The following is a 12,143-nucleotide window of genomic DNA, read 5'->3' on the forward strand; positions in this document are numbered from 1 at the left end:
CGGTCCACACCAGAATCTGCGGTCGGACAAGGAATTCTGCGAACCTCAAATCATCAAAGGGTAATTACACGACAGGTAACAGAGTGCAGACCGCAGAAGGAATTCTACGCACTCGTCTCTTAAACTCTTGGCCCAACCCGATAAGTATAAATAGCAACCATCACGCTACTGTTGAACTTTTACACTCTCTGAGAAATTAAAACACATGCTAGAATCTTGCACAACTGATTCACTTATCTGCCATTTAATTCAACATCTTTGATCCTTCCTTAACACCAGTTCATCACTGGTATGTTCAAATCATCTCTAGAATTTTTTAATTTTCTTAATTTAGTTTATAATTTGTTAAGTTATTTTTAGACCATTTGTCAAATTCATATCCATGTGGGTTGTAGATTGTTTTGGCTAAACTTTTAGTTGCTATTAGGGGGAATGGGTATTTGCTTATCATGATTACTTTCTATTACCATGTCCAATTTGTGCTTAAAATAGAAACCCTAAGAACTCTGCCCGATGCATTTTGAATTGTGTGGCCGCGCAAGGAATTGTGCGATCCGCAGATGTGTAGGTTAGGGTATTTGGTTTAGCAACATTATGCGGACTGCACGTAAAATTGTACGTTCCGCAAAAATTCAATCGCGGTCGCAGAAAAGTGTGTGTGGCCGCAGATCAAGTCTTTCTCTGTTGTCAGAGAGTTGCAATTTTTAAGATACCCAATGTGCGGCCGCACTCAAAAATGTGCGGACCGCTCTTCAGATGTGCGGTTGCACTCAAAATTGTGCGGACCACAGTTTCATCACTGCGGCAGCACTTTCAAATTGTGCAGTCGCACTTGCAATTGTGCGGACCGTACTTCCCCACCCTGAAAAATATTTTTGTTCTACAACTGTCTGCCATTGTGCATTTGAACTAGAACTGACTCCTGTTGCTGTTTATTGCAGAAAATGGTTAGGTCACATGGTCGTGGTGACACATCAAAGGGAAGGGGTGAACCCTCCCGAGGCCGAAGCAAGAGTACCTTGCCACTCGCGTTACAAAGAACTATATCCAAAAAGCCGACAGCCGAGCGAGGTAAAGTTGCAGAGCCCGCTGAATCAAGTTCGTATGTCCTGTCTAGGAAAGCATCGGAGGGCGACTCTATGCAAGAGAAGCCTGTTGTGTAATCACAGCCACAGCAGCTTCAAGGGAGATATCAGCTCCGAGATGAGCCGTCCACCTCAGAGAGTACTTCCAAGGGGTCAGAAGGTAACAGTCAGGATTCAGGACCCTCATCTACACATGCCCCGATGCACCAGCTAATACAGTCGATAAGGATGATATCCCGGATGATGGTTGAGGGGGTGATACCAGAATTGCCGGCCTTGAGAGGTCGAAGAAGAAAGAAGTTTGGGAAGATAGGTTCATCAGTTTGAATACATTCAATAGATTCTGAGAGTGGTGGCCATCGAGATCGCTCACTCTTGAGCATCAGTTCTTATTAAAAGATCTTGATAAATACAACTCGGCGGTGTCAAGACAATTCCGGGAGCGGAAGCGGTCGACATGGTTCACTCAAAGTATGGTGGATGCCAAAGAGCACTTGGTCCGGGAATTTTACGCCAATATGGCGCATATAAAGAAGGGGACCAAAGTGACGAAAGTAAGAAATCTGAAAGTAAGGTTCGATCAGAGCACCCTGAATGCATATCTAGGGTTTGAGAATGTGGAGCCTGTGCAATACCTGGAGAAGTTCGCACTGGGCAATGTAGCTCGCACACGGCTAGCTGAGATTCTGGCAGCTCCGGGACCACCACCACCATGGATCACAGTAGGGGTTCCTATTCATCGGAACACCCTCAACTTTGAGGCTAAAGGATGGTAGACATTTGTGTGTAGAAGACTAGACCCATGCCAAAATGAAACAAATCTCCCAATTCTGCGGGTAATGCTAGTCGCTTCTATCATGGCTGGGTACCCAATCAATATGGGTGCCGTGATGTCATCCAATATGTCTTTGGTTGCTAGGCAAGGTGATAGCTCCTACCCATATCCCAAAACTATCACGGAGTACCTTACGGATGCGGAGGTGGAGTCGAAGAGTTTTGATATAAAAGTTCGGGCAAAGAAGCCCTTCACTTGGTATTCTTTGAAAGACCCGAGGAACCCAAAGAAAATGGGTTAGCTGACTACTACCACAGGCCAGTCTGATGAGCCTTCGGTGGTAGCTACAGATTTAGTTGACATGCCTTCCACTGCATCAGGGCCTTCTACCAGCACAGCTGTCATGCCTCCACCTCCATCTTCAGGGCCTTCAGCATCAGTTCCCTCCACTTCTACTTTGAGGCTGGTGTCTATGCCTGCTCATCCACTATCTGTGCTGCGAGTCTCCCAGACACTGGCGAGCCTCAACAACTGGATGCAGACAGCTACTGCAAAGTTATCTGACTTATCTAGTGCTGTTGCAGCACAGACATCTACCCCGGCATCCCAGATTCCTCCGACAGTGGAGGACACATTGAAGAAGATTTTGGACAACTAGAAGACCATCATGGACACTTTGGTGGCACATGGAGGAGTAACTAAGGAGCTTAAAGCAGGTAAAGAAGATGCGGAAATCTCAGGCATCCAAGAAATCAGTAGACAGACTGAGGAGAGAGGTCACCAAGATAGCAGCCGTTGGAGACCTTCTATTTGATATGCTGATGGAGACATATCCAGCGGCATCGGTAGACCCAGCAGCACTGTCAGCACCAGTGGCACCAGCTGGCCAGTCTAAGGAGCCAGACCTGGTGGCCGACACTACTGAGGCAGTGCGACAAATGTTCGCCACCCCAGCTACTCCCAGACCGAGGATGATGAGATCCAGTTGGAGGAGCTTGAGGGCGGTGACGCTGTTATGGACACAGAGATGTCCAAGGCCACATAGGGAGTCCTCGTTACTCTTACTCTTCCTTATTCTTATTTTGTTAAGGATTGGGGAAAATGCTTATCTTAATTCGGGGGGTGGAGTTTATTTAATATTTGGATGATTTGACATTTTGTAATAACTGATAACATTTTCCTTTTTCTTTTTAATTATGTACACATTCTTTTCTCTCTCTATTGATGTATATATTTTCTCGTTCCCTCTCTCATTTTGTATATTTAATTTTGCTTTGTAGCTTCTTTATCTTGTTTTCTTAGTAGTCAATATCTAATTTAATAGCTTCTTATTTAATATAATAGCTTCTTTTTAATCTAGTAGTTTCTTTTTATGTTTAAATGGACAATAAGCCTTTGGTTTTCTTAATGCCGCGGTTCTTTCCAAAGGTAGTTTTTGTGTGAACCGGGTGACTCTTCCCAACGATGGATGGCGTGACAACCTTCTTAAGGGATTGAGTTCGTTATTGGTATTTAGATAAGAATAGTAGTAATAATGAATAAAAAGACCTAATTGAGTCAGACTCGAATAGTCAAACATGTTTCGCTTGGTACTTACACACTTAACTACGTACTTATGAGTAAAATCAAGCTCTTGGAAAGAAATAGCTCTAACTAGTGACCTTCTGACTCTTGTGTTGACTTAAGCAATCGTCGAGTGGTTTAGTCGAACCATTAGTGATTTTTCAATCTTGAATATGGTTGTTGTGGGCCCTTGACTCTATCCACTTTAACAGTCCAGCTGTGTGAGAGGTGAGATGTTTTTGTTGCAAGTCCAGGTACCCGTGCGAATGGTCTAGAGCTTGCGCCGAATGTGTTTCTAGGCAAAATTTTAAGTTTTTCTTGGCTTGAGAATTGATTGTAGGCTCTCCTTGACCCGTTTGAAAGTTTCCATGTCCCACCAATGTTGTTATCCGTAGTCAACCCATTTGAGCCTAAAACCTTTCTCATTTGATAACCATGTTACAAGTCTTTAACCATTTTGCAGTGACCCTCTCTTGGCACCCGAGCTTTTTTTAACACTCTGAGAAACAATTGGCTAAAACATAAGTTTGGGGGAGAGACAAGGAGTTTGAAAAGGGTATCAAGGCACAAAAAGAGAAAAGAAATGAAGAAAAAGAAAGGCAAGAAAAAGAAAGAAAGAACAAAATGAAAAATGCAAAAAGAAAGTGAATAAGTTGAAGAGTTGAAGGAATTCAAAGAAAAGTAACGATGCAAAGCATGGAGAAAACAAAGAAGGAGAAAATTAATATCATGACCAAGAGAGAGAGAGATGTTAAGTCTCTCTAGTTCCCCTAAGGAATAAGAAAATGCCTCAAAGAGTCGGCAAAACATGAGCCGAAAAGAGAAAATGGAGTGCTTAAAGAAAGATGAACCCATTACATTTCAACATACCCAACCTTACTCCAAAAGCATTCATTGCATTCCGAAAAAATCCCTACGTGATTTCAAGCCGATTGAACTTACATTAGTGGTGATTTACATGAGGGGCAAGCATATGGTACTTAGAGTTGTACTTGTGACATTCTTTTGAGAGAGATAAGCGAACTTTTCACAAATGTTTGAATTGAGTGCTACATTCTTAAGTGAGATATGCTAGCGGAGAGTAGAGGAGGAGGAGTTTGGGATCCATAATGACCTACATGAAAGAGCGAGCTTCCTTGATGAATAAAGTCAACTCTTGATGCCCAAGTTTCACATTAGAACTATTTGTGCTTAAAACTTCAAATCATTGCATTGTTGATAATTCATAAGTGTTGTGGATAATTGTTGGTACCAATTGATGTGTGATGGATACACCTTAGATTAGATGGAATAGCTCTTAACTTGTGGAGGTGGGAATTACCTTATTTGCTTGAGGACAGCAAAAGCCTAAGTTTGGGGGAGTTAATAAGTGGGGATTTTGACTACTTATTAGCGCCTTTTAGCTTTCGTTTTAGTCCAAAAACATTTAATTATGTTCCTGAAAACTGATGAATATGCTTAATTGCAAGAATATTGGAAAATGAGCCACTAAGATGAAATCCAACTCAAGAAGGAGTGATCTGAACTTAAGGACAAAAACATGCACAAAAGCTCAAAGTACGGACCGCAGAATATCATCTATGGCCACAGATTGTGAAGAAATTTCCATCAGAGACAAGTGAAAAGTGCATACCGCATTGTGACATGTGTGGCCTCAGAATCTAGTTAAAAGACAAGGTTCAGAGAACTTGCATATCGAGTTCAACGAAAGTGCGGACCGCACAATTATTGTGCGGCCACAGAAGATCAGCTACGCGGTCGCAGGTGAATTTGTGTTGTTCGTAGAAGAGTCGTGTGTGGCCGCACTCAGAATTGTGCGGACCACATAAAGAGAGAGATGCGGCCGCAAGATTCAAATCCTGCCAAGCTGAAGCAAAGTGCGGACCGCACATGGAATTGTGCGGTCGCAGAACCTCCGAAAGGTCATTTTTGTCCAAAACTTTCAGCTTTGTATAAATAGAAGAGTTTCACTTTTTTAGGTCAAGTTGTGATATCAGCAGCCACAGTAGATGTTCTTCTTTACCTTCTTTAGTAGTTTTTGCCATTTTGAGCTTTTTGAACATATATTTCATTATTTTAGTTATCATTATGAGTTTGATTATCATTTCTTCTTCTATTTCTTCTATTTTAAGTATGAGTAGCTAGATTCTAACCCAACCCTAGAGTGTAAACTTAATGTGTGTTTGATTTATTGCTTGTTTATGGTTGGTGTTTATTATTTAGCCTTGTTCTTGCTTTTAATTGTAGAATTAATGGTTGCAAACATTAATTCATGTCTGTTTGACTTAGTCTGTACTTGAGAAAGAGAGACTTCGTCTAGGAAAACTTGGCTAACAAGAAATTGGGGTAATTCAAGAGATTGATAGTCCTAAATAAAGGATTGAATCTAGAGATAGTAAAATCCGACTTGAGCTTTTTATCAACCGTTTTGTTCAATACCCATTTAGACTTGAGAAAGCCGAACTGGGCAAAATCACTCTCTTACCGAAAGGTATTGAGTGGGTACTTGAGTGTTGATAGCTATAATACACCCCGACCAACAAAACAAGCTTTAAAGTTTACAACCCGTTAGGCAAACACCTAGGTGAAGGTCATGGCCTTTTACATCATTTGAAAAACAACAACAAACACAATTTCGTAGTTTTAATTATTCATCTTGCAATCTTAGTTTATATTAGACTTAGAAACAACCGAAGTTTGTGGAAGTGCAATTTAAGATAGTTCAAGCTCATACACTAAAATATACCCCTAAATCCCATTCATAACACCCTGTGAAATTTGACCCCGACTCTCTATTGGGTATTACTATTTCATCGACCGTTTCATAACCTCAAATAGAGGTGTGACTTGGATGAGATCAGACGGCACCCCTGATATGTGGTTGATGCCTTTCTCGGTTTGTGGGGCTGCTAGATCTCTTTTGGCATCGTTTCGTCGGTCTTTCCTGGACTCTGCTTGTACCGAGGTTAACCATTAGGTCGGCCCATTCAAGTCGTCTTTATCAGCACGGACTTCGGCACAATAGGCATAGTGTATTTCATCCCAAGTGGTTGGGGGATATTTCATAAGCCGACTCAGCAACTTTCTGGTCGCCCTCGAACCGTTTTGGTTCGGCCCATTTTGGAAAGCTGATACAGCCATGCCTTCTGATACATTTGGTAATGTCATCCTTACTTGGTTGAATCGAGCGAGGAAGTCCCTCGGTCCCTCTCCAGGTGCTTGTTTGATGGCGAATATGTCATTCACTCTTGCTTCTACCTTTTTCGCTCCGGCATGGGCCGTTACGAACTTGTCAGCCATCTCTTCGAATGTTTCAATGGAGCGCAAGGGCAGCTGCGAATACCAAGTTAATGCGCCTCCCGTGAGGGTTTTGCCAAACTTTTTCAACCGGATGGAGGATACTTGTTCTTTGGCGAGATCGTTGCCCTTTACCGCGGTGACGTAGTGAGTCACATGATCTTCTGGTTAGTCGTACTGTCTTATACTTTTAGGTAGGGCGGCATTTTGAAGGTTTTGGGTATGGCATGCGAGGCAGCTTCATCACTGTAGGGTTGTTCCACGAACCGACTAGCATCTCTTTTAGGTAAGAGTTTTGGGGCACCCGGTATTTTATCTACCCTTTCTTGATGCTCTTTCATTTGGTCTCGAAGCATTTTGTTTTTATTTTTCATTTCTTCCATCTTTCTCAGAATGGCCGTGAGGGTATCATCACCTGCATTATTAACATTGTGAATGATACCTGTTATTGGAGGGAGAGGGTCATACTGCTCGGCCGCCATTGGCGCAACACAAGTCCTCGATTTTTCTCTGATTGCTTTTTGGGCGGGCTTGTCGAGGATGTTGGTTAGCGTGTTTGTCATCCAAGCCTCAAGTAGCTTCTTCACTGCTAGTGGCGCCTCTTCCGTTGTGGACGTGGAAGCCCCTTTTACCATGGGACGTTGTGATGCTACCATGAGGGAAGGGTGGGCCACTTCGCTTGGGAGAGGCATTTGGCGTTACATCTTCACCCTCCGTTTCATAAACCTCGTTGATGGTGTTTAGGAGGTTGGTGGTGAGATCGGCCACTACCTTCATCCTTTCTTCTCTGTTACCTGCCATGTTGGATCTGTGTGTACAAGAGAGTTGGAGGATTTGCATTTTTTTTTGGGTGGTTACAGATCTCGATAAGCGTAGGGACTAACTGTATGGGTCAAACTCTGCCTAAGGATATTCAGCACGAAGTGGTATTACTGAAAGTAGTTTGGTCGAGGTCGACTAGCAATCAATAGGACTCACCGCCGAGCAGTCGATCATGGCTGTGGTCAAGTGTCAGAAGGAGCAGTAACGGCTAGTTCAGTAACAGGCTTTTTAAGGGAATATTCTGTTGAATATTCTCTGTATTTTGTACTTTTAGGGTTAAGGGGGTATGTCCCTTATAAATAGAAAGAGAGATCAGGTGATAGTCATGTAATATTCTGTGATAAGAGCACTCTTTGAAAAGCAGACTTTCTCTCTAGAATACAAATATTACCTTTCTAAAGAGATTCGATTGTCTATTATTCCATACCTTTTCCATCAGATCTGAGAAGGATCCCAATATTCTAGTATTTGTCTATTATTGATCATTGTCAGAAGGAGGAATCATCGACCTCATTCAATATTGGGTTAAACCTTCTCCTTATTTACTCTAGTGCCATTTATTGTTATTTATTGCTTGACATTTCCTCCTTATTCTACATCATTCGCATTAATCGATTGTAGATCTGAAGTTATTATTATTAACTACTAACTAGGTTTAACACCTCATTATATATATTTAATTAGTTTAATCAAAGATCTATATTTTTTGGTCAAACAGTTAACTAATCAGCGATAGGGACTTGAAAAGCGTGTGACAAAGGAGGAACACTTTGGGATAAAGTTTTCATGGTCTACTCCCGCGGGGGGGGGGGGGGTGTGTGGGAGAAAAGAAATGGTTGATCTGAAAAGGTTGGAATCAATTCCGACACAACATTAGAACATAACGTTAGCGTCTTCCAAAAACCATAATTTCTCCTTGCCTTTCAAAATGGACTAAGGTTTGGAATCTTTATTGGTTTGAACTGTCAACTATGGCATATTACCTGATGAAGAAGCATTGCATCCCAAGTTGCCACTGTTAATGAAAGAGGTTACCCAAAATGTATTGCCAATTTCTTTTGCGTGTACAAATATAAACTAACTGAGGAAATAGCCAATTAGATATTATCTATGCTACTTTTCTCTCACCTTTCAAAAAATGACTTCCTCCTTGTCTTTATTCCTCTGTTTCATCCTTCTCTTTAATGGTAATCTTCTTTTTCTCTTTGTTTTGTGTAATTGTTTGATTTTTTCTGCTGCTCTTTGTTTTTCTTATCCCCAGTTAATAATGTACCAGTTCTATGGTCAAAATTCCGATGGGAGCGATTTGAAGGTAGCAGAGCACACGAGCGAATTGCTCAACCAGTGCGCCCATAAAAATGTCTGAAGTGTTCCAGGCAAAATTATACACATGTATATCTAGAATTTTTGCTAAAATTAATGGGTTCCGGTGACCCCTCTACTAAAACAAAGGTGCGCCTCTGGTTGAGCAATTGGCTCATGTGCCCCTTGCCACCTTCAAATTTTGGGTCCGCTCTGACTACACTGCATGCGCCTGTGATTATGTGATACTTAGCATTAGAATTGAACAAAGATTCCTAATATACCGTGTTTTCTTTTACCTTTTAGAATTAGAATATTGATAATTATTTCTTATTTTTTGGACAGTGTTGGTTGCACATGCATTTACAGGAACATATGGTATAAACTATGGAAGAATAGCAGATAATATTCCAGCACCAGAAAGTGTTGTAACACTACTAAGGGCAAACAAGATAAAGAACGTTCGAATATACGATGCAGATCATGGAGTTCTAACAGCTTTTAAAGATTCAGGAATTCAGATCATCATAGGACTTGGCAATGAATTTCTTAAAGACATAAGTGTGAACGAAGATCGCGCTATTGAATGGGTGAAAGTAAACGTACAACCTTATCTTCCCGGTACCTTAATTCGTGGCATTGCTGTTGGAAATGAAATTCTTGGAGGTTTAGATGTAGAACTGTGGGAAGTATTAGTTCCTGCAGCTAAGAATGTGTACAATGCGCTTGATAAGTTGAACTTAGCGCGTAAAATTGAAGTATCAAGTCCTCATTCAGAAGCTGTATTTGAAAATACTTACCCTCCATCAGCCGGTGTATTTAAAGAAAGTATACTTCCTTATATGATACCACTCTTGAATTTCTCAAGTCAAATTCGGTCACCTTTTTATATAAATGCATATCCATTTTTGGCATATAAGAGTGACCCTAGTCACATTGATCTCAACTATGCATTATTGGAGAAATCGAGTGGTATATATGATGCAAAAACTAAGTTGCATTATGATAATATGTTTGAAGCTATGATAGATGCAGCTTATTTTGCATTGGAAAAGGCGGGATTCGAGAAAATGCCAGTAATTTGTTCAGAAACTGGTTGGGCTTCAAAAGGAGATGAAAATGAAGCTGGTGCTAATGTGAAGAATGCAAGAACTTATAATAATAATTTGCATAAAAGGTTGTTAAAGAAAAAGGGGACACCTTATAGGCCAAAAATGGTGGTGAGAGCTTATGTATTTGCTCTTTTTAATGAAAATCAGAAACCAGGACCAACTTCTGAGAGAAATTTTGGATTGTTTAAAGCTGATGGAAGTATTGCTTATAAAATTGGATTTAGAGGACTTGTGCCTTCTTCAGCTTCCTCAAAGGTATTTTTCTTTTTCCCTCAAGTAATTAATTGAATTAATATTTCCTCCGTCCTAAAATGTATGTCACTTTAGATAATGGCGTCGTTCATATGTTGTTGTTCTTATTGTTATTAGAAATTTAATTTGGTTTTTAATATTCTTCAAATCTTCATTGCAGGACTTTATATTACGAGGTGGGTTTTGGAGTTCCCAGTGGTTTATTGTTGTGACTTGTGTGGCAATGTTACTTCAATTCATAGAATTATGACCAACGACAAAAGCTTAGCCCATGAAAATGTAATTTGCTCCACAAAATATACTTGCATAGGCTAATATAGCTAGGGAGCTCTAATCGTCCAATTTTATGAATGAAGGTCCTTCTTCTTTGTATGAAATAGTTGCAAATTTATTCAAACTCTCATTCCCTCATGTTTACTTGTACATATTTAATAAAAAATTTAACACAAGTACATTATGAATAAAAGTTAATGAATTCGGCCGAACCTACATACGGGCTTCTAGCCCAGCCCCTAAGTAGAAAAGATTGAGAAATTTGAAGCCATGAGTTATGCTCTTGGTTACAAGTTGAACAATGATATAATGTCTATATCCAGCAGATTAGATTTAGAAAATGGAGCTGAAATTTCGAAATTCAGTAGTATTATTATTTTTCAAGGGGTATATGCCTAGGTGATATTGATATGAAATCAATCAATTAATTAAGTAAAGAGATAGCTCATTTTATTTATTTAACCTAATATTTGAGATTGTTACACAAATGGGTCCATAGCTCAGTGGTAGAGCATTTGACTGCAGATCAAGAGGTCACCGGTTCGAACCCGGTTGGGCCCTTTTTTAGTAATTTCCTTTTTGCCAGATTTATTCTGCTCGAACCTTGAGGTTTGAGAATTTTATCATAGCTCCAACAATATACTACTAGTGGCCTACTCATATAGTTTTTCGTTTTCACCAAAATACTCGTCATATTTGTAATTACATTCAACGAACCAATATTTTTAAAAACTTGAAAATTACTCGTCATATTTGTAATGTTCCTACCTGGAACTTTTTGGTTCATATCAAAGAACAGAATTTAGATTATTCATTTAGCCTTTCTTTATACGTAATAATTTGTTTGGTTGAAACTTTTGGCACATGAAAAAGGTTATAGCTAGGTATACAATTTCATTCATGGCCAGTCCAGTCTCAAACTCAAGGTATCATTTGATTAACTTCACAAACATTTACTATCAAGGGCTGTGGTGAAAAGAATATGATCCGTCCATTTTTAATTAGAGTATCAAGTTTGCGTTGGGAATGAAAAAACTCTTTATAGAGTCAGTGGCAAAGCCAGGAATTTCATTTAGGGTGTTCAAACTTGAAATAAGTAAAAAAAATCTTCGCTAAAGGGTGTTAAATATATGTTATATACTATTAAAATTTAAGATTTTATCTATATATACATTGTAATTTTTTAACTAAGGGCGAACAGCTATGTACCTTCGACCCTGTATAGAGCGCAAAACGGGGCCACTGCGTACCGGATGCCAAAACAAGAAAGAAAAAAAACTTCACAAACATGTGGGATATTGTTTAAAAGTCGAGATCCAATGCTTGCCAAGTGCCAACATATTGAATATTGTGGTAGCCCAAGCTTACAAACCCAATACTACCCTATGGACTTCAAGTTTGAGCCCACTTCATGTTTCTTTTTTTTTTTCTTTTTATTAACTCTTTGATTTATGAGGGTCAAAATGATGCCATCATCATTTTCTTCTAACTAAGAGACACTAAAATTGGTTGAGTTTTATTAAAACAAAATGGGAAAAAGAGAAAAGCAGGAGGGACCAAACCGAAAAATAGGGCATACCAACAAATCTGTAGATTATATTTCTAAGAGTTTTAAGAAACCGTTGGTTAGAAAGAATTATTAGACTTTTGAATGAAAAAAAA

The 12,143-nt window shown here is 39.8% G+C and overlaps 1 protein-coding gene and 1 non-coding gene across 3 annotated transcripts; both read left to right on the forward strand.

The window, feature by feature from the left end:
• Nucleotides 8,412–10,674, forward strand: LOC109227096 (glucan endo-1,3-beta-glucosidase 14). Of its 2 annotated transcripts, none has more exons than XM_019392111.1 (3): nt 8,412–8,729; nt 9,214–10,211; nt 10,369–10,674. In XM_019392111.1, the coding sequence occupies exons 1-3, from the start codon at nt 8,681–8,683 to the stop codon at nt 10,456–10,458; spliced, it is 1,137 nt and encodes a 378-aa protein (XP_019247656.1). In that variant the 5' UTR covers nt 8,412–8,680; the 3' UTR covers nt 10,459–10,674. The 2 variants fall into 2 exon arrangements, with proteins under 2 accessions (XP_019247656.1, XP_019247654.1); XM_019392109.1 differs by having other exon boundaries at nt 8,414–8,729; nt 9,190–10,211.
• On the forward strand, nt 10,971–11,042 carry TRNAC-GCA. The gene has a single exon. It is a non-coding gene; the product is annotated as a tRNA-Cys (tRNA).

The sequence above is a fragment of the Nicotiana attenuata genome, chromosome 6 (genome assembly GCF_001879085.1).
Source record: "Nicotiana attenuata strain UT chromosome 6, NIATTr2, whole genome shotgun sequence".
NCBI lineage: Eukaryota > Viridiplantae > Streptophyta > Magnoliopsida > Solanales > Solanaceae > Nicotiana > Nicotiana attenuata.

What these genes read in the sequence shown, in the direction of transcription:
- LOC109227096 (XM_019392109.1), top strand. Translation starts at nt 8,681, where the DNA reads ATGACTTCCTCCTTGTCTTTATTCCTCTGTTTCATCCTTCTCTTTAAT. An exon ending in TTTCATCCTTCTCTTTAATG is followed by an intron (nt 8,730 to 9,189) that starts GTAATCTTCTTT and finishes TTTTTTGGACAG; the next exon opens with TGTTGGTTGCACATGCATTT. An exon ending in CTTCTTCAGCTTCCTCAAAG is followed by an intron (nt 10,212 to 10,368) that starts GTATTTTTCTTT and finishes TCTTCATTGCAG; the next exon opens with GACTTTATATTACGAGGTGG.